General features: G+C 35.2%; 1 protein-coding gene across 1 annotated transcript in view; it reads right to left on the minus strand.

The window, feature by feature from the left end:
* Window positions 1-23617, minus strand: part of LOC138704247 (lachesin-like) — a 58939-nt gene extending 35322 nt beyond the window's left edge. The window contains exons 1-4 of the mRNA XM_069832125.1: window positions 23563-23617; window positions 9117-9282; window positions 4343-4485; window positions 803-934 (exon numbers count right to left, since the gene is read on the minus strand). Coding sequence (XP_069688226.1) covers window positions 803-934; window positions 4343-4485; window positions 9117-9282; window positions 23563-23617 — 496 coding nt within the window. The remainder of the gene's footprint in view (window positions 1-802; window positions 935-4342; window positions 4486-9116; window positions 9283-23562) is intronic.
* Window positions 23618-23974: the final 357 nt, after the last annotated feature.

A 23974-nucleotide genomic window follows, 5' to 3' on the forward strand; every position in this document is an offset into this window, starting at 1 on the left:
ATATAAATGACACTCGAGAGGAAATTAAACGCAGAATAAATATGGGAAATGCCTGTTATTATTCGGTTGAGAAGTTTTTGTCATCTAGTCTGCTGTCAAAAAATCTGAAAGTTAGAATTTATAAAAGAGTTATATTACCGGTTGCTCTGTATGGTTGTGAAACTTGGACTCTCACTTTGAGAGAGGAACAGAGATTAAGGGTATTTGAGAATAAGGTTCTTAGGAAAATATTTGGGGCTAAGAGGGATGAAGTTACAGGAGAATGGAGAGAGTTACACAACACAGAACTGCACGCATTGTATTCTTCACCTTACATAATTAGAAACATTAAATCCAGACGTTTGAGATGGACAGGGCATGTAGCACGTATGGGGGAATCCAGAAATGCATATAGAGTGTTAGTTGGGAGACCGGAGGGAAAAAGGCCTTTGGGGAGGCCGAGACGTAGATGGGAGGATAATATTAAAATGGATTTGAGGGAGGTGGGATATGATGATAGAGACTGGATTAATCTTGCACAGGATAGGGACCGATGGCGGGCTTATGTGAGAGCGGCAATGAACCTGCGGGTTCCTTAAAAGCCATTTGTAAGTAAGTAAGTAAAAGTGTTATTTATGATTGTATAACATACTATGATTGAAGAAGTAAGAGGAAAATTAAGTTATGCTGAATACGATATTTAGCATATCATTTACACTGTATCAAAATAATGAAGATTAATAGCTGTGAGTTCATTTTACATCCATATCTATTTTAGAAAAGAAATACAAACGGTGTAGGTACATCAAAATAGTCTACTTACCATCAGGAGACTTCCCCTTAATACTCCACATTATAGCAGGCTCTGGGTCTCCGTCCACCTCACAACGAACCAACACATCTTGGTTTTCAATGGCACTCTGCACAGTTGATGCATCCGCAAATTTAATGGGCTCTGACACAAAGGAAATAACACATTACCATATGCAAAAATATTATTTCAAGTAAATCGATTGCAATTCCAAAATATTTGTAACGTAACTGTGTAGAAATCATTCTCAATTTTTAATAGTAAATAATGTCCACATTTATCAGAAAAATGATGCACATAATGATACTGAAAATTTATGGACTTAATTTTATTAAATTTTTATTCTAGTAGAACTTTAGTACAACATAAATTTTGATTCAGCATCTATGAAACGCTCACAAAAGAAGGTTATTGTGAATATGAAGTTTTCAAAGTATGGTAGGGCTACAATCTATTCCATAATAATAAGCAAAGTGTAAGTGTTCGAATTTTTTAAGTGTTAAAATTAGTTAAGATTGGTAAAAATATGAAGTCTCACATAAGCGTTTAGTACTTTCTTCAGCTTAGTGTTACGCTGTCACGTTTTGAAGTTGTGTTTGCATTCAGTACTTCATCCCTCTCCGACTGCTATGCCAGGAAGTATGTATACAAAGCACAGAGATAGTTATTCCACTCTATTCCTATGACCAGTAGCGTGCCGCTGCAACTCTGAAATGTTGGCATATGTCGCAAACGAGTTCTAATTTGTGATGACGGCACAGCTGCTACTCTAGCATGAACACCACAGAAAATCGAAATTCACAATACAGGCGAGTCAAGTCGCACGTGTACTGTGGGGTAAGGGTAGAAAACGCAGTTTCGTTGTGAGTACGATTAAAGATTGAGATGGCATTAGTAGAATCCAGTGTACATTAGCGCTACTGTATGGATTCACATGTAAATATCTCATAAAAATAATAGAAGTGATGGACCTGTAGATTTTTAGACCCTCCCCCCCCCGAATTTGAACCTTCAAACGTAATTGCTAGTTGCTAGTTGCATTATTATTCTTGCTACGTGTGTCCTTTGAAGATAGGTGAATTATTTTTAAAACTTTATTTAACTAAAGATTTTCCAAATATAGAGAATTTGCAAAAATTTGGTTTCTTCATGCACAACAAAAGCTATCAATATATACTGCTTATTACTAGTGGAAGTGTATTAAAAATATCACGTTGCATTAAAAAGTCTCAGGAAAATGTAAAGAGGATGTCACATTGTTTATTTAGAACAAATCACCAGATTGCTAGTAGAACACATGAAGTCATTGAGATTATAGATTGAGAAAAACTCCAGTACACATCTTACAGTTCTGATCTAGTACTTTCCGATTTTTATTTATTTACAATCAGAAAGACGTTTGACTCTCATAAGTACGTAAAAAGAAAAAAAAAAGAAGAAGAAAAAAAGAAAGAAAATGGATTTGTAACTACGCAAAGATATTTTGAAACTATTATCATACAGGTATTTGACTAAAATTCTTGAACATGTAAAGACGGAGAAAGGGGAAGGTCTTAGGTAATATGTCGAGAGAGAGAGATGAAGTTGCAGGAAACATGTTAGAGGGGCAAGCAATATGTTGAAATGAGGTTTTAAATGAAGTTCTCATAATTTTGCATGAAAACAACCTATTTAAAATTTCCAATGTACATTTTAAGTTGGTCACTTAGCTGAATTGAAAATATTGTGACAGCCGGGATACGATCTCGCGACCGGCAGAAGGAGGGCAAGGTCGGCGGTGGCTCGGCGCGGCAAATGAAGTTGCGCGCGCATCTGCTTCCTGGTGCATGTGCTGTGACGAAGGGATAGGATAGAAATCCAGAGAATTCGAGAGGCGCCATCTTCTAGGCATCTGTAGATTGATCGCGAAATCGTACTCTCTGGAAACTATGGTTTGGTTATAAAGAGGAGACGCAAGTGAGCTGAGCAGTTAGTTAGTTGCAGTTGCAGTTGTTGCTAGTTTTTGGACAGCAAGCAGTGTGTAGCAGTGTAGCCAGCTTCGAGACCGGAGTTCGACTTGAGTGTGTCCGCAGCTGTGTGAGTGTTCAGTGGACTGTCGCCGAAGTCCTGAGTTCGAGTGCAGTGGACCGCAGTTAGGGGACCTGAGTTCGAAGTTCAGTGGACTGTCTCTGGAGGTCTTGGGTTCGAGATACTGTGAACTTGAGTGACTGAGCTAGAGGAACCAGCCAAGGCAAACGAACTGTGAAGTGAGAACTGACAGTTACGTTTTGTAAAAAGTGCTTTATGAACATTAGTTAAGATTAGCAGTACATAGTTGTTCGCAATAATCCAAGTGAATTGTCATTGTCGTCTGTGGAGTGCAGTAACGAATACTATGTTGCTGTTTGGAGTGGAAATCTATTGTTGACGGGAGTATTTGAACTAAATTATAGAAAGTGACTATTGTTGAAACAATAAAATTACATTATTGTTTGAATTAAAAGTTACAATATGTCATTAAATACGGAAAGAATGAGGGGCATCTTCATGTCAAAGACAGAAGAAAGGGGTCGTTACGTACAGAAATCGTTTGGAGAAAGGGCCGTATTCATAGACATTTTTAGCGCGGGCTTTCGGTGGATCATCAGCGTTTTTCGTATTCATAAACCAGTGTTAGCGATAGGATATGATTTGAATTCTGTACTAGTAACCAGTGGATAGCCGGTGCTAGCTTAGTACGCTCTGACTGACTGTTTTAGTTCCTCATGTGTAGTAGGTCTACTAAGAAATACCTTTTCTTTAGATAACCACATAACCAGTAGTCAGTTGGATTTATGTCTGGTGACCTAGAAGGCCAACTGTTCGGAAAATGCCTACTAATTACACGATCACCAAATGTGTTGCGCAATAGTGTTTTTACATTATTGTGTATGTAAGGTGGAGCGCTGTCTTGCATGAAAACAATGTTTTTGATTTCATGATTTTGTAACGCTGGTATTGCAAAGTCTTGCAACATTGAAAATATTGCTGCCCGGTTACTGTCACTGTTTTTGTTTGTCCATTTTCAATTTCTTCATAGAAATACGGTCCTATTATGAGATGAGGCGTAAAACGACACCAGACAGTAATCTTGATATCATATAAAGGTAAAACCATTGTAAAAATTATTAAAATTACTTTCCTACTGCCGTCTGTATTCTGAACAACAATATTATTTTTTACACAAGTGTGACACAGTTACCATAGCAACGAAACACGCATCGATAAAAAAAACCCAAACCTTCTAAACAGCAATGGTACCGATATGAAACCAAACTGCTGATATGTACAGAAGATGCAGCTGTTTGAAAATGAAAACTGACTTTTGAATGATCTTATACTTCAGAACAAATTATAATTATACATATTTAAAACTCAGGGATCGACATTTTATCTCATTTTTTGAAACACTTACACTAAGTGGTTCAATTTAAATTGTTCAAAGTGAAAACAAAAAATACATTACCATCTGAAAATGATAGATTTTCAATACAAGCTTGTTAATGAAATTAGTAGATAAGTCGGGAAACATACTTATCACTACTAGCTTGAAGGTAGCGTGAACTGTCTTGTCATCCACCGTTGCTGTGCAGGTATAGTTTCCTTTGTCCTTGCTGTCTATATTCTCAAAGACAAGTGCAATGCCTGAACCTGTAGGTGCTTCTTCAATATGGATTCTGAAACATTTAATTGTTTTTTTGAGTTAGTTTAATTCTGTTGCAAAACATAGGCAAACTGAAGTGATAAAAATGTAAAAATTATTACTCAATACTTTATATACTTTATCTATATGTGTGTGAGTGTGTGTCTTTGACAATTTCCCTGAAGTATAAACTTGAATTACGAAGGTAAAGGTATGAGAAATAATAAGAAATTACAGTTTAAATTTATTTTAGCGACATTGATTTATATGACGCGTCGTCTATAGTGTCAAATATTCTGTGGTAGCAATTAATTTCTCTTAAGTAGTCCTCGGATGTTTAGGCAGGAAATCTCTGTATTTTAGGCGCCAAAAATAGATACTTATAAAGACAAAATAGATACTTATGGTAACAAAATGGGCACTAAGAAACCAAAGAAGCATTGAATAAACATCTGATAAGCTACTTTCATAACTAAAAGTGTATAAAAACATTGATTTTTTAAATATTAACACAACAATGAGGTAATTAACTTCTCTTTTTTTTAATACTTTCAGTCCTGTTCGTTCTGTCTGCTGTAATTGGCATGCCAATAAATTAAAAGAATCATTTTTAAATCAGTGGGATCTAAAGTATGCCTGTAGCTGCTTAAAACCATTTTATATGCAGAAAAATAACGTTCAACGTCCACAGATACCACAGATGCATATTTGAGCTTTGAAATATTGCAAAGTTTCACATTTTGTGGTGTTGCATGTTGCTTTCTGTTTTTACTCTATGTGAGAAATTTAGCGCAAGTTGACAAAAAATTGAGAACAAATTAAATAAGAATTAAATATACAGTAGAAAACCTCTAAAATAGGCACTTTAAGGCAGAATAATAAACAAATAGCCAGTAACGATCAAACAGACATTTTTAGGCACTATGCAATTTCTTTTGTTAACGTTATGTTGACGGACTGATGTAATGTGGTATAAAATAAGTGTTTTTCTATATTTTAATATTTCAATGTAAAGACGTGTAATGTGATAGTACTATTATCTTCAAAATAACCAGAGTGACATGATAAATTTATTTATAGAATGTTTCATTACATTATGCATAAAGTAAAATAACTTATGTTGTCGTGTATTATTTGGAGAAAGAATGGTTAATGTTACACAAGTAAAATTTTGGCATAGTAAGAGGGTCAATCAGAATGTAATGCCTTCTACTTTTTTCTGTTTTAATTTACAAGAAAATTACATAAAATTTACGTAACAGACTCAACATTCACGTTTAATTTGTCACTTTTCAATATAATCCTTGTCTTTTTCCACAGTTTTTGTCCACTTTGAAGGGCATTTATTCCAGTGCGGTAAAAATCACGGTCCTTCTTCCTCAGCCATTGGCGCACAGACATTTTCAGGGTCTCCTCATCCTCAAAGTGATGGCCACGATGAGCTTCCTTTAATGAACCGAACAGATACAAGTCTGATGGTGCTAGTTCAGGGCTGTATGGTGGATGAGGCAAGACTTTCCAATCAATTTTCGAAATCTCGCTAGTGGTATATTGACTGGTGTGTGGTCTTGCATTGTCGTGCAAAAGAAGAATATCCGCCATAGCTTTTGATGGGCGAACTCAACGAAGACGTGCTTTAAGTTTCTTGAGGGTTTCGATGTATTGGTCAAAATTTATTGTGCGCCTCTGCTCCAAAAAATCAACCACAATCACATCCTCCACATCCTAAAAGACTGTCGCCATAACTTTCCCTGCAGGTCGCACAGTTTTGAATGTTTTCTTCTTCGGCGACGTTGTGTGATGCCATTCCATCGACTGCTTCTTGGATTCAGGTTCAAAAAATGAACCCAAGTCTGATCTCCAGTCATAATTTTCGTCAAGAACTCCTCCCCCTCCATACTGAAGCGCTATAACAGATCGAAAGCTATTGTTTTCCTTGCTCTTTATTCTGGTGGGTTAATATTTTTGGTACCCAGCGTGCATGAACTTTAGAGTAGTCTAGTTTATCAATAATGGCCGTCACAATGCATGCGACCCACTCTTCATCTGTTGGTACCCGGCGGTCATCATGAATGAGCTCGCCAACTCGCTGGATGTTTTATTATATTATGCATAAAGTAAAATAACTTATTGTGTTGTCATGCATTATTTGGAGAAAGAATTGTCAATGTTACACAAGTGAATATTTTGACATAGTACGAGGGACAGTAAGAATGTAGACAGTAAGAATTCGCTATCCTCCACTCTCACCCCTTCATGTTTTAATTGCTTAAGGATGTTAGCACATATCTTGCGATTAGTTTGTAATATTTATCTATTTATCTATTTATGTCCATAACAGGGCAAAGCCCCAATTACAATAGACAGTACAGATGAAAAAAAGATATTGCATACAACACGAAAAAAGAGATAAAACAGATACAAGTGTAATTATAAATTAAAAATGGAAAAGGGAAGGAAAAAAAAAGTAAATAGAGACCACCTAAATAAAAAAGACAGATACAGATATAAATGAAAAACACCAAATAAAAACAAATAAAAAAGAGCCAAGTACAGACATCACAGCCCAAAATGCAAAATGTAGGCGTAGCTATAATTGGCAAATTGCAGAGCAAATACAACACCATGTTAATAAATTCAATATACAGCACTACACAGCAGGCCCAATAGGCTCAATTAATTTATTTAAAAAAATCACCAAAACAGGACATGTGTTTCAAGTAATGCTTTACATAACTTTTTCTTGTACATATTGTACGATAACGAAAAATCTAAATCCAAATATGAAATAAGACGAAGTTTGTACAATTTTGGTTACCGCTCTCATGTTCTAACACTGCAGGATACTATTTTGAACAGCTTAAAGATTTGAGCACATAGGCCTATCTTGCGATTAGTTTTCATATGAAATAGGACGAAGTTTGTAATGTTTTGGTTTCCTTCCTCATGTTTGAACATTGCACAATACTAGTCGGTAGAATGAATATATGCGATTTTTCTTTGATATATTTTGTTTGATTTATTTATACGCATATTTTTGTGAATATTTAGTCATTAATAACAGCAAAAATTACCTACATTCTTTACTATGCGTAACTTCGCAAAATATGTCTCCGGCATTTTTATGCAGCTAAAGCAGTGGACTGTAGAACAAGGTTTGAGGAATCGCGCCAAATTCATTTTTTCACGTTACCAATTTATTTAAAGAGAAAAAAATAGGAGGCATTACTTTCCGACCGTCCCTCATAATAGATCTATTGGTGAAATAAGGTCAGTAAGAGGAAGGCTATGCCATCTTTCGAGACGGGTTCGGCGTTCACTGCCTCGACTTCGAACTATGAATAAAGAAATTGTTGAGAACCGGCCAGGCTTCGTGGGCTCTGCGGGCTGCACGTGTCGGGTTCAGAGTTTATGCCTGGAGCTCGAACTATGAAAGAAGAGACCATGAAGACCGCAGGCATGCTTAGTGGGCTCACTGCTTCAAGCCCGCTGTCTACCAGTGTACATCTCTAGATATAATACTGAACCTTATAAAACTGGTATTAAAGATATTATTTAAAAATTGTTTCTTTATGTGTGACACATGTCCCTAGAGTACCTACAATTTAAAAGAAATACCTGCACACATATTTTTTTTCCATAAAACAGTCGAGAAAAGGACAGGCAAGGTAAGACATTGGATGGGGGGTGCCAACAACTGAACCTAGAAGGAAAAAAATGTTAAAAGGATGTCAGTTGATGCTACTAAAGAATTATGTATTAATCGCCAGAGCCTGATATTTATGGAGATCGCGACATAATAGATATACAATAGATTTTTACTAATCTTTACGAATTAAGCGATTCTGATAATTAATATGCGGATAAAACAATCGCGACAAATCGCGAAGTAGAGTTCTAATAGAGAAATATAAACACATTCGCGAATTATTACTATTGAGTCGTTTTATAGCAAATTTCATATTCTGAGTTTTATTTCGGATTTTTTTTTCACTGTTATATATCCAAGTAGCCTACATTACATGACATTCCAGGTGTTCTGATTACATTAGTGAACTCAAAAGACGGAGAATTCAACACTTCATTAATAATTTGAAAGTGTTAATTTGAGGGCTGCAAGCTTTTTTCTTTTTTAATGAATGTGTGTTACATATAGTCTCAATCCAACAAATATTGTCTATTGGCCATACCGCACCTTTACCAGAATCAAACGAATATTTAATTCAATTACTTGGAAAATAGTATTCATACTGAGTTAATACTCCAATATATTATATCTGTCCGGCGCCGGGGTGGTATCCGCTGTGGCTTAGTAGATAAAGCATCAGCACGTAGAGCTGAAAATCCGGGTTTAAATCCCGGCGCCGGAGAGAATTTTTCTCCGTTCCATTACTCTTACATCGTATAATACTCCAATGCCAAAATAACTGTATTTTCCAAAATTTCCATTAATCTCCACTAAGAGTATAAATTAATCTCCAACAATCTCCGCCGGCGCCAATATTAAAACAACACACATGATAAAATTAATCTCCATAAATAGTTTACCTGCCCCTGTTAATCGCTATTAATGTGGAACTAAGGTTATTTAAGGTTTTCATTAGCGGTAAGGGTAAGAAGAAAACCCTGTTAGAAGAATATAAAAATAAAGAATCTTTGTTGTACCTTCCTTTTGTTGCAAAGATCTTATCCGTCATGTTTTTCGTCCACATCATGTGTACACCTCGTGGACTTTTGCATGTCACAAAGTGGCTATCGGAGAGGTAGCGCTCCACCTCTTTGTATGAAGGCGAAAGGGTGATGAGAGGTTCTTCCTGGCTTACAACACCACCTGAAACACAGATACCTTGCTGTTAGTATTAGTTGGATTGTAAAATACGTATATGTAGCCTATGTTTCAAAATAGTTTATACAAAAACTTAAATAACGTATAAATTCAGTCGCGATTTCATCTGTACATTCAAATACTGTCATCATTGTACTGTGACCAAACACCCAAAAGTCGGCGCCAACTTGATGGATATTCACGGTTATTTTCTCAGTGGAAAGTCCGCTCTAGAAATCCCATTGTATCGGGCACTTGACCTGCAGTAGTTTCATATTTCTATACAATTGAAAGAGGAATAATATAATGATAAGGGATAAACGAGAGTATCTCGCTGTCCTCAACACCGTTTTTTATGATAAAAATCTTACTTTAACTAACTGGGATTTGAACTTATATCTCTAGTGTGGAAAACCGATGCTCTAGCTGTTAAAGCGAATAAGTGTAGGCTGTAATAGTTTTAAAGCAAATGTGATATTATAACAATCTATGATAAAATGCAGAAACCTATAAACTAATTGGATACAGTAATGAAGAAAATAACAAAGCTAAAATAGTGGGATTTCAGGGAGAAACAACACTGTCGACTAAAGATAATTGCTAATAATAACTTTATTGATCAGAAATAAAACTTCAATTATTGAGGCTCCAATTTTTAGTGCACTTGAGACACAGATATTGATTTAAAATTAAACCAATTTCAGTGTCAGAATTAGAAACAAAACGAGACTAAATACAGAATTAAAAAAATGGCAGTTTCAGTCTTGAAATATGGAGCGAAGAAATAGATGTCGGACAGAAAATACAAAGGAATAATTGAGACTGCAGAATGAGATTTAATAATAGTGTAATAACAAATTCATTTACTTTACATGATACAGTTAAGACCGTGAGATCTTCGCTTCCATTATAGGCCTACCAAGGACACAAAAATGTACAAGTTACCAATATGTTACAAATTATGATGAACGTTAGAGATTTCACATTACATATTTTAAGAATAGTATGAAGCATAGATATATTTTAGTATTTACAAGAATTAATCTTACAACTATATAACTAGTGCATATCGTAAAATTAACTTAGACAGATAGGCCTACTATTGTTACAAGATACTTGGTAAGTAAAAACGTAAGCTACTCGTATTTCGGACCGGCAGTCCTTTATAAGAGAGGATAGGGTACTTCCACACAAGGATAGTAGATATGGTGAAAGATGAAGAATAGCGAGAGGTACGGTGTGGAGGTACAGCTAGAACGAGAGGACTAGAATAGAGCCCTCTTGAGCTAGAATCAGGTTGCCTCTCAAGCGGGTGTTTAGGTTGTGATGAGAGGACAGAGGGAACTTAGAGCTGTTCAAGAACAATATATTGCTAGTTCATGTGTATGGTAATGAATAGGACAGTCTCAGTTCATTTGGATTAACTCGCTCGGAATGTCCATTGGGAGTTCCAGACGCGTGGACGGTATGGATAGTTTGGGACCCAAATAGGATCAAAAACCTGCTACCCCGTAAGCTTTTTTGTCCCATTTACTGACACTATTGCGAAGTCTACCACAAAAATATCAAATCTCTCCAGCTTTAACAGACATTCGGGTTTCCTGTATGCATTTAATTCAACAATACAACTTTGTTTCTATTAATTAATGTATTTATTTCATAATAAAATAAAGATAATAAAATTAATGAAAAAAACGAAAATAATAAAGTAAATTACTTTATGCAATTGCAAACCCGTACTGAGTAAAAATTAAACAAAGGAATATTATTTCTTAATAAAGGAATCTGAGGCAATAATGCAATATGCCCATACTACAATAGTAGGCCTAGTAAATACAATGGCATCTGAAAGAAAGTGAGTTTTTATAACTTAAGTCCTTGTGAAGGAAAAATGTAACCAAAGAAGAAATGTATTTCAAATGAATTTATTCCTTGTGGTGATAACAGAATGTTCATAATAAATTAACAGCAAGTTACACTGAAAGTGTAAAGTGAGTAGTTTTTTAAGTCTGCTTCCAAGTTGTTAAATTCTAATAAAGTGATACTGAGCAGAAGAAAGCTAATAATTTATGATTAGAGTGAATTTTCGCTTTGAAAAGGTAAGTTAAAATGAAATACTTTTAACTTAACCGATAATTACGTGCGATAAAAGGGTATTAAAATTACATTTTTTGAAATATGAAATTGATAGATAGATTGATAAAATTAGTTTTTTATAACATATTTTTATATAGGAAACTAGATGTACTGTACACCATAATTTTAATGAAAATAACTACCTTATAAAATTGATGTTTATAAATTGTACAATTTATATACAGGGTTATTTCCGATCTCTGATAACGAATTTGAATGGCATCATGTGCATCAGAAGTCACACGACAGCTGAAATGTGGCGCGAGGTGACAGACCAGTCGTGAGTGATCTCAAAGTCAGAGTGCACGGCGACTCACAGCAGAAATTCCCAAGAAAATCGAGCCTTTTTGGGAGGGGGTACATTACGACTCTTTCTAATGCCAAGTACAGTTAAGTGAAAATAAAAGAAGCCTGCAATAAACAAGGTTTCGTTATTTCCAAGAAAGGCATCTTCTGTGCACTTAATAAGATTGGTAAAGCTCGAATGGAATTAATTTGTATCATCTCGTGAGGTGCGCCGACTTGTGACGGGGGTGGATTTGCTTACTTTTTCCACTCTGGAATTAATCCCATCCGAGTTTTGCCAGTCTTATTAGGTACACTCAAGATGCCTTTTTTGGAAATAACGAAACCACGTTTTTTTCAGGCTCCTACGATTTTGACGTAACTGTACTTGCCATGGGAAAGAGTTGTTACGTACCCCTCCCAAAAAGGCTCGATTTTCTTAGGCATTGCACTTAATGTTGATAAAACCAGTGCAGTCAAATTTAGTACACACAATAGTTCTCAGGTTTCCTACAATATTCGATTAAATGGAACTCATCTCAAAGAATCTATAAGCACAAAGTTTCTTGGTTTAGAATTGGATAATCACTTGAACTGGAAAACGTATATAGAATGTATTACTCGTAAATTGAGCTCTACCTGTTATGCATTAAGATCCTTATCTACTATTGGTGATATAAACTTACTTAAAATGTCATACTTTGCATATTTCACTCTGTAATGAAATATGAATTAATATTCTGGGGTAACTCGTCTGAAGCTAAACACGTTTTTGTTTTACAAAAGAAAGCTTTAAGAATAATGGCCGGTGTGCATAAAAGGACATCATGTAAAAATATTTTCCAAAACTTAGAAATCTTGACTTTACCTTGTGAATACATTCTTTCCCCAATGATGCTGTATATTAAGAACCAAGATAAATTCATTAGTGCCGAAAACGTTTATGTTATAATTAATCATATAATACTAGATAAGTATAGACGGTATATTTCAACTTTAACATTGTATTAAGATAAATTCAGTACTAATCAAGACATTCATTATTTTAATACAAGACATAAATCAGATCTTCATCTACCCTCTGTTAGTCTAAGCTGCTTTAAAAAAGGAGTTCGCTATTCATGTATAACAGTCTTCAATGCACTGCCTAATTATCTTAAAGATTTGAAGAACCACGAGAAAAGGTTTAGAAAAGAATTAACCAAATTTGTACATACTCATACCTTCTACACAACTGATGAATTGTTTATGTTTGTGAATTGAATTATTCTATTTAAATGACATGTACAATTTTTATATAGCTCAACTAAAATTTGTTTTTATATTGACTTAATCTGTTTACTATGCATTGTATATTTTTGTTTAGCATAACTGATGAATTGTATGTGCTGTAAATTGAATAGTATACTGTATGATGAATTGTATATAGGCCTACTGTAAATTGAATGGTAGTCTGTATAGCTCAATTGATGAATTGTATATGCTGTAAATTGTATAGTAGTCTGTATAGCTCAACTGATGAATTGTTTATGATTATAAATTGAATTAATCTACTTGGTATTAATTGCACAAATTTGTATAGCTTAATGAAAGTATGCTTGTAAATTAAATTATTCTGCTTATTTGTATTGTATATATTTGTATAGTTTTGGCCGATGAATTGTATATGCTTCAAATTGAATAGTAATCTGTATAGCTCTGTTGATAAATTGTTTGTGTTTGTAATTTGAAGTAGTTTGCATGATAGGTATTATCAATTTCTGTGTATCACAACTGTTGAATTGTTTATGCCTTAAATTTAATTAACCTACTTGTTTTGTATTATACATATAGCTCAACTTATGAATGATGGTTTGCGTTTGTAAATGTAATAATCTGATTGGCTATGTATTGTATACTTTTAGTAGAGCCATCGATATAGCTCAGTCGGCAGACTCGCTGGGCTGCTGATCCGGAGCTGTGTTCGGGTTTGGGTTGGATCCCCCTTTGGTCTTTGGTTTCTTCCGAGATTTTCCACAGCCGTGGGACTGAAGCCTATGGCGAGTCCTCGACATCAACCTCTTTGATTTGGTTCCCCCCCCCCTTTGATTTGATTACCTGGTTGGGTTTTTCCGAGGTTTCCCCAACCAAAAGGCAAATGCCGGGTAATATTTTGGCGAATCCTCGGACCTCACCTCATCTCACTACATCTCGCCAAAATATTGTAAAAAATTGCACAAAATTGTAAAAATTGTATAAAATTACTAAATTGTAAAATTGTAAAAATTTGTAAAAATTGTAATTGTAATAGTGTAAAATTTTGACTTGTTCCACATCTTAAAGCTTCATTGCTCATGTAAGATCTATGGAATAAAATAAATGAATGAATGAATGAATGAATGAATGAATGAATGAATGAATGTGATACACTGTGCACTCTGATTATGAAATCACTCACTACTGGTCTGTCACTTCTCGCCACAATTCAGCTGTCGGTGTGATTTCTGACGCACATGATGTCATTCAAATTCGTTTTAATTTGTAATTTTAATTTGTTTAATTTTAATTTAACATGTTCTCAAATATTAGCACACTGTAATAAGGTAATGTATTTTAATTAAATACTTTAGGATCCATAATTAAATTAAATAATCGACATAGTGTTCATTATAAATAACAATAATTAGGACCTGATTATGCTTTATTAAAGCGAAAACGTTAGTCCAGATACGGTAATGTATAATAAGGTGTAACATCAATGTATTCACCTAATGATAAGTAAAGACGGAAATATTAAAAATATATTTGCTCTCTCATTTTATTTTCTACGCTCTCACAACTTTCATTCATAATATCTCACGAAATAACATAAAAAGCTACACAAAAGTTGATTCGCTGGATGGTAATACTGCGTGTTGTTGTCACTGATATGGTACCTTAGTAACTGGACGTAGAGCCTACTCAACGTCTCATTGGCTGTTTGAGCGAACGGGAGAGTCGGACTAAAAACATTTTTTGTCTATGCTCGAAACTATCCAGTCCATTTTAACGTCGCTATATGAGCTGAGTTTGGGCTGAGTACCAATGTTTTATTTGTTCGAGCGCAGCCCATTTAAAAACTAGGCTCACTGGTGTCCAAAGAGGAAAATGAGCTAAATCAGTGTTCTGTATTCGTTCATTGTAAAGCTCTAAGAGGGGCAAAGCGGGTAGATCAGTAGTGGGGTGAAGAGGTGCTTAGAATTCGGTGCAGAAGACAGACGGAATGCAGCTTTCTTCAGTCTTCAAGTCGAAGCCAAGATAACATTTCGAAAGCTAGAATGATATGATCTGATTTACGAAGATCACATATATTAAACGGACACATGTATTATGAACACTCCTAGGTGGATACTGATGTCAGAGAGTAGAATATCACAATAATCAAAATGAGACATAATCAAATTAGAAACAAGCACCTTTGTCAGAGTGAAGGGCAAGAAATTCTTAACACGCTTCAGAGAGAGGAATATTGAGAAGATTTATTTACATACATCCTTGCTAGTAATTTCCTCAGCCTTTAGGTGAAAAGTACGGAAATGAGAGCACATTTAAAAACTGTAATTTGATAAAAAAAATCGAGGATAAAAATTCGTATAGTGAACACCTATTTAGAAGGGAGAATACTGTATACCAAAACAACTCGTACAACAAGAGTGGATGTTACATAGACGGTGGACCGATCCTTCAGTCAGTTTCAAGATAGTTTATTCTGATGCCGGAACAGGTCAAGAGGTCTAGCCCAGTGATGTCAACGAGAGCGCAAGCGTGCCTCATCGCTCGTATGCGCTCTTCAGAGCACGTACGGCACGCGGATACAAGTCACTGGTGAACTCAAGGGTTGTACATGAAGAAGTCGTTCAGCAAGTTTTAGGCTGACTGGACTCTTGACTTCTTATGAGTGAAAGAGGGGATGATGTTCTTTGTCTGATATATGAAAAACATTTAGTTACAAAGAGAAGCAATGCGAAACGCCTGAAATTATTAATTGATGTACATAATATATTGAAATTTTGTTGTTTTATTGACATTAAATAGTAATAAATATATGTTTAGATGTACTGTAGAGGTTCTTCCTCACTGCATTGGATTTAAGTTTACAGAATAAAGTACAAAAAGAGTATGATGGTAATAGCATAGACTCGTTATTAATTCTGTCTAAAAAATTGTGAAAATATGTCGTCCATAGATTTTTCAGTTTGACAATGGTCCTTACCATTGTGATGTCATTTGGTTAAGCGAGGAAAAGTTCTCTCCACGTTCTTTTGAATTGCGTGAACAGAGCCAAGTTGGAAGTTCGCTTTGCCGAGTAATATATCCAGGGTACGAATATCTGCGGCGCAAATTATTTTTATATTTGGCAGTAAGCACGTATGTGAGCAATTTTCCTCACTTATTAACCTCACAAAACTAAGACTAATATCAAGATTATCAGATGATAATAAGCGTGCTATGCTACGTCATGCTGCAGGCAAATAAGTTTGCCGGACATAAGAAGGTTGGTGTTGGCTAAACGAAGAAAAAAACACTTCTGTATTAGATGAGAAGTCAGGAATTTAATTTGTTTCTAGAAATGTGCTGTTCGTATAATAAGTACATTATTAAGTATGTAACAGTTACATAGCAAATAATTTGGTACGCCTCATTATCTAAAACCGCTACGATAAAGAAAATATACTATGTTTTTATTTCTTGTAGCCCTATTATTTCATTTTTCCGTATGCACAATATCCCGTAATATTTTTCACTTTTGTATTGGTAAGTTTAAAACAGGAAAACAGTGTTTTTATACTAGTTGGATTATTATATAATTATATAAAAATTAATTATATTCTAGCTATTATCTGAAAATATATAAGTTTAACAGAAGCTATGGTTTATTATTTATTGTAGTCTACTATTTTATAATTCATTGCATTTATTAGAGAGGTATACTCTACAAATCATGTTTTAATTTCTTGTTGTCTTGTATGAATGTAACACGTTATCTATTATTTAAAAATAGTCCAATTTATCTTGCAGTAATAGGCCAATGGAGTCCACTTTGCTCGCCCTTTCTTATTCACTGCTTTGCCTGCAGAACAGATTCATTGCAACCAGTGAGCGCTTGATCGCACGCAGACCCTTCTACGTGCTCTTGATCTTGACATCGCTGGTCTAGCCTAAACCTCGTGGAACAAGAAATGTAGACGTAGCCATGCGGGAAGGCGTCTGGTCGCTCATGAGTATTTTCACTCAACTCCCACTCTTATCGCAATACCTACTCCAAAGTACAGACTAGTACAAAATGTTATCGGTTGTCTGCCTCTTTCAGGCATAGATGTCTACGTGTATGCGCTTTATCTTTTATGAAAGTATGGAAGGTACCGTTTGATACAAAACTCACATATCAAAGGTGGGAAGTAATAATAATGTAGAGTGTAGACCAGCGGTGACCAAAACTCGAACTGCAGTGATTACATGCGACAGACAGCCTATGAAGTAAGGAGGCGGAGGAAAGGTACTTGGCAAAAAACTACAACCAGTGGTGGTTCTTGTACTAACATCTTGATCAATCCCGCGGATAAAAATCTCAAGCTTTGCTGTATCAGTAATGTCACTGCTGTCATCAAGAGGCAGTGAATAATATACGATTTTTCTTGCCTCTTTTAATCTTCCCCTTGAATGTAATGAGGAATTTTCTAAATTCTTCTCTCGATAATTGGTTGAGAAATTCGTAGTTTTTCAAAATTAAGAACTTCTTATGGACAAGTTATTTAAGACATTTTTAATCATTACTCTTTTGAGAAATTCTGTTCTATTAGAAGGCTTCAGAGCACGAGATATTTCAAACCCCATTAGGTAGCTGACTTCCTTACATTTATTTATCTCATCTTTCTCTTCCTGGCTATGATTTAAGACCTGCCAATTCCTGGCGTTTAACAGTTCATTGGCACATAATATTGAATCAGTTTTTCTACAATATTATTATTAAATGAATAACTAATAAATAGTTACCCTCATCTGAAGATTAAAAAGATTAAAATTGAGATAAAATCTAATAATTTTATCCTTCTAGGGAGAAGATACTCGTACTTAGTGGTCAGTAATAATAATAATAATAATAATAATAATAATAATAATAATAATAATAATAATAATAATAGTAACAATACATTATTCAGCGTGGCAATTAGTATTTCTATACAGAGTGATTCACGAGGATTTACCGTCCCTTACGGAGCTTATTTCCGAAGACATTCTGAGCAAAAAAGTCACATAAACATTTCTCCTAATCTCAATATTTTCAGACTTAAACTAATTTGAAATTGTTTGTAAAATACCATTATTCTTGAGTTTTAAGGGTATAAGAATATTACAGATAAAGAATGAACTATTCAGGAGTATCATTAAAAATGTGTTATGAATTTCATAATTGCATCGTACAGAATTATTTTTTTTCGATTTTTAACTAGAAAATTACATTTTCTTATGCATTTATCATAACAATTGTTACAAATCACGCCACCCTTGTAAATTCTTCAAGACTGTACATTAGGAAGCATAATTAAACTGTACAGAATCAAGTTCCTAAAGTCATATGATTTGTATAATTTTTGTGATGAGTGCGTAAGAATCATGTCATTTTTATTTAAAAATTGAAAACCAAATCTGTACAAAGCAACTGATAAAACATTTTCAGGTTCAGAACACTAGCCAATTAAAGAAATAATACTTCTGAATAGTTCATTCTCTATTTGTAATATTCTTTTACCCTTAAAACTAAAGAAAAAAGATATTTTACAAACAATTTCAAATTAGTGTAACTTTGAAAATATTGAGATTAGGACACATGTTTATATGATATTTTTTGCCAGAATGTCTTCGGAAATAAGCTCCATAAGTGACGGTAAATCCTTGTGAATTACCCTGTATAGGTACTCCTAATTGAACCGCTGAGCAAAGTAAACATATTACATTTTGTCCGACATAACAACAAAAAGTTTCTTCTCATTCTTTACGAAACCACCTCTTACTGCTTGTAGAAGCAGAGTTTGTAGAGCGACATGATACCGCCACTGCTTGCTTTCAGTACGTGAATGAAACACACAGCAATGTACAGGAAACTCCTCGTACCCGTTTGAATGTCTGTGATTATACAATGTAATCACGACACCCGCTTTGGTCACCGCTGGACCATGACAAAGACACGGACCACTATAAGGATCACAACAGTTTTGATTTCACCTTTTAAAGCATTGGCAGATAGGAGCTTATTTTCCTATTTATTATGGTACAGGGCATTGTACATTGCGTAGTTATCCATTTTGTTAATTTTCCTGAATTAATTTTAATTATGACTACAGTATATCCCGTGTCAGATTTTGTATCATAGGCCTAGATCAGTCATGTCAATTGATGCCCATAGGAGCAAGCGCGTGCTTTAGAGCTCAGGAGAGCCTGAGCGCTTTACAGCGGAAAGGAACAAGACAGACGAAAGAGGTAGTATATGCCGCTTGGTCTAGCTATATTCAGGGATGGCCAGCACTGATTCAATAAATAAAGCGAAGAGAACTTATTAAAACTGTATCCATGTTAATTTTTAGATTTGTCTGAGAAGTATAAGAGCATTATAAGAATGTAAATTTTAATTTTAATGCTCATTTTTCACAAGTTCGAATTTTTATTCAAAAGAAATATTTCCTCAACTTTTTTTTTTTATAGAAAAGTGAAATTTTCAGATATAGGCCTATTTATGTAGTAGCATTACAGAATGTTTTCGTAAATCTAATACACCGTAAATACGTATTACTGAAGATAGTGTATTGAAAATTTTGAAAATATTCGCACGGAAATTGTTTGTAAGGAAATGAATTAACAAAGCAACTACTGTTACATCATAAGCAAAAGATACGTGCCCATGTGTTGTAAAAATGTCAGCTCTATAGCTTTAGCACATTTCGAGAAAATAATGTAATATTCTGATGATAGGAAGTTGCTCACCAATATCACCTTAAAAGCATAATGCGATAACAGTTTTGTTATGGAATATCAGTTATACTTAAAACATATACAGCACCTAGGTAACTTTGCTTTGTACTGTAATATTGTTTTGATTAGTTTATTGATTACTTTTATAAGGCTAAAGGTACCATCAATATCAATTCCAATTTATCATGTCATACTCAATCTTTTTTTGTTACCGTTTTTATTAAATCCAAGTGGTATTTTGTACATGAATATTAGGCCTATTCCTGTTGTTCACCGCTTATACACATCTAACATTTAACGGTATATTAACATTTAAGAGGTGATTCTACATGTTAATTATAACAAAACTTTTATTACACTTTTCTTTCAATGAAGCACCGTTAATCTGGAAAAAATAATCTTTGCCCAAGGTTTGCATCGCTCTATTGCGGTAATGGTCCGAGAGAAATGGCTGATTGCTAGACAAGCAGATACTTACTTACAAATGGCTTTTGAGGAACCCGAAGGTTCATTGCCGCCCTACATAAGCCCGCCATCGGTCCCTATCCTGTGCAAGATTAATCCACTCTCTATCATCATATCCCACCTCCCTCAAATCTATTTTAATATTATCCTTCCATGTACGTCTCGGCTTCCCCAAAGGTCTTTTTCCCTTCGGTCTCCCAACTAACACTCTATATGCATTTCTGGATTCGCCCATACATACTACATGTCCTGCCCATCTCAAACATCTGTATGTAATGTTCCTAATTATGCCAGGTGAAGAATACTATGCATGCAGTTCTCCGTTATGTAACTTTCTCCATTCTCCTGTAACTTCATCTCTTTTAGCTCCAGATATTTTCCTAAGAACCTTATTCTCAAACATATTTAATCTCTGTTCCTCTCTCAAAGTGAGAGTTCAAGTTTTACAAGGATACACAACAACCGGTAATATAACTGTTTTATAAATTCTAACTTTCAGATTTTTTGACAGCAGACTAGATGACAAAAGCTTCTCAACCGAATAATAACAGACATTTCCCATATTTATTCTGGGTTTAATTTCCTCCCGAGTGTCATTTATATTTGTTACTGTTGCTCCAAGATATTTGAATTTTTCCACCTCTTCGAACGATAAATCTCCAGTTTTTATATTTTCATTTCTTAGAATATTCTAGTCACAAGACATAATCATATACTTCGTCTTTTCGAGGTTTACTTCCAAATCTATCGCTTTACTTGTTTCAAGTAAAATTTCCGTGTTTTCCCTAATCGTTTGTGGATTTTCTCCTAACATATTCACGTCATCCGCTTAGACAAGAAGCTGATGTAACCCGTTCAATTCCAAGCCCTCTCTGTTATCCTGAACTTTCCTAGTAGCATATTGTAGAGCGAAGTTAAAAAGTAAAGTAGTGCATCTCCTTGCTTTAGCCCGCAGTGATTTGGAAAAGCATCAGACACAAGCTGGCCTATACGGACACTGATGTAAGTTTCATTGACACACATTTTAATTAATCGAACTAGTTTCTTGGGAATACCAAATTCAATAGGTAAATATAATCTGAATAGTTAATGTCTTGAATCTTTTTTGCAAATTAAATCGTTTAGCCATGAATTTAAATTGAATAATTGAGAAAATCGTTAAAATAAATCTTGCAATGCAAGGCACTGTCGCACGTCACCGATGAGTAGGTCTACAGCAGATGGAGAGGGTAAGGTAAGGAGTGCACGCCGCGCTTACTAGAGTAGCCGTGCTGTTGCCAAATGTTTCGTAGAAACATAACGATTTCCTCTAAAATGGTGAATGTTAGAGAAAACAATTTATTTACATTTTCCAAATCTCTCCTCATGATCTATTACCAATTTCATATTGGTGCAGAGGTTACCATCCAACCTGTATGTAAACACACAGCACCGGAGTTTGCGGGGAGAGACCGCAGCGTGAACTGTTGACTCGCATCTTACTCTCCGAACCAAGCGATGCTATATAGTATGCTCGACGTACACCTAACTTGTATTCGAAGTAACCAAACGCAGGACTCTAGTGATTAGACAATACTTCCAGATTAATAAACAATTTTTAGAATCCAAAAAACTTTTATTGTTAATGGTCATATATTTTTAATTTGGGGGTGCAATTTGGTCTCTCTAATAGGGTAAATGTTGGTAATATTGTGTTACTAATAATATTATGATAGTTCTTTTTGAGACTTTTTTTACAAGTTTTTGTGCACAAAACCGGTCCTTTTCTCGCTCGGGGGATCCCGACTGCGTGCAGACCCAAAATTTTACCTGTTCTGAACTGGTCAACTGCGCGTACAATTTTGAATATTTTTAATGCTTTATTCTCATAATGAGTCTGTTATCAAAACCTGCCTTTAGCACTGTTTTCCATTTGAAGTTCATTTTTCATTAATAATTCTTTACGTAAAAAATTAAATTTTACAATTTATGGGCAAACAGTTTACAAAAATATTTATTATTTATATATTCAACTAATAAAGGCAGGATTTGGAGTAACAAAATAATGATTAATGCGGAAGCACTTTCGATTTTCAGTAAGTAAAATTGCAATTTTTTTTTAGCAAATTTCATTGTGATTGTACAAGATTCTTAAGTGCAGAAAGAGGTTCAGACGTAGTGTTTCCTAACTACTTTCGGCCGCTGCTAGTCTTTTATGACTAAGGCGGTTCCATCTCAAAGAAAGATCCAAATGCTATATTTTGGGTAGGTGGAAGAGGGGATTTTAAGTGGATTGGTAATTCCATTTGAAAAATTAAGTTGGCGCTTGACTGCGGATCCGAAGTTGCACTCGAGCGCGAGACGCAAATATAGAATATTTCCATAATTCTGAAACTGCTTCCACAAGCACATGCATCGTGTAACATGACTGTGACCCGAAGTGAACTTGGAAAGTATTCGCCGTTCACGAATGAGGCCACTTTTTTTTGACAGCTGTACATATTGTAGGCCTGAAGTTAGAATATGTATAAAACCATTATAGAGTTATGTGAACTAGTGTAATTCTGAGCCATTGTTAACATGCAATAAAATAACATTTAATAAATATTATTTTATCACATCACAACTTTATTAAATGTTATTTTATTGCATGTTAAAATGCCTCGAAACTACACTAGTGCACATAACTCTATAATGGTTTTATACATCTTTTAAGATAACTTTAACTTTACAATAGTCCACACCTGTGGAGTAACGGCTAGCGCGTCTGGCCGCGAAACCAAGTGGCCTCGGTTCGAATCCCGGTCGGAGCAAGTTACCTGGTTGAGGTATTTTCCGGAGTTTTCCCTCAACCCGATATGGGTAACTATTGGTGCTGGACCCTGGACTCATTTCACCGGTTCACCGGCATTATCACCTTCACTTCATTCAGACTCTAAATAACCTCAGATGTTGATACAGCGTCGTAAAATAACTCACTAAAACAAACTTTACAATAAGTGATCTTTTCTTTTTGCATTGTAGCCTATGTCACCTGTGCTCAATTTGTTATACAGGGTGATCCACAATTATATCCCTATTTTCTTTACACTATAGATCTTTCATTAATGAAGTTACACGGTTGTTTTCAATTGCATAATGTACTATGGACCTTGCCATTTCATATTTCAACGTAGGCACTAGCATTAATAACACACCGTTGCAGCCGGGGTCCAATATCCCCGACAGCCCGTTGCAACATATCTCTTGGCACGCGCGCACACCCCTCCCTAATCACTGCTTTCAAAGTGTCCAAATCACGCGGTTTTCTGGCATACACTTTCTCTTTCAATTGCAGTCTCGTCCTTCAATGACTGTGTGGTGTGGTATTCGAGATGACACTCTTCTTGGTCCGTACGTGCACATGCTAGAAAATGTTGTTCATCCCTTTGTTACAATCTGGGGTGATGTGAACAATGTGCACTTTATGCAAGATGACGCGGCTCCCCATTTTGCATTGAGTTCACGAGAATGGCTTGGCAATGCTTTTCCAGGCCGTGTCATCGAACGTCGTGGAAATGTTGAGTGGCCAACAAGAAGCCCAGAATTGACCCCCTTGGATTTCTTTCTCTGGGAGTACTTAAAAGAGAAAGTGTTTACCAGAAAACCACGTGATTTGGACACTTTGGAAGCAGTGATTAGGGAGGAGTGCGCGCTCGTGCCAAGAGATATGTTGTAACGGGCTGTCGGGGACATTGGACCCGGCTGCAACGGTATGTTACTAATACTGGTGCCTAGTGTTGAAATACGAAATGGCAAGATCTATAGTACATTATACAATTGAAAGCAATCATTTAACTTCATTAAT

This window comes from Periplaneta americana, chromosome 8, assembly GCF_040183065.1.
Source record: "Periplaneta americana isolate PAMFEO1 chromosome 8, P.americana_PAMFEO1_priV1, whole genome shotgun sequence".
Classification (NCBI taxonomy): domain Eukaryota; kingdom Metazoa; phylum Arthropoda; class Insecta; order Blattodea; family Blattidae; genus Periplaneta; species Periplaneta americana.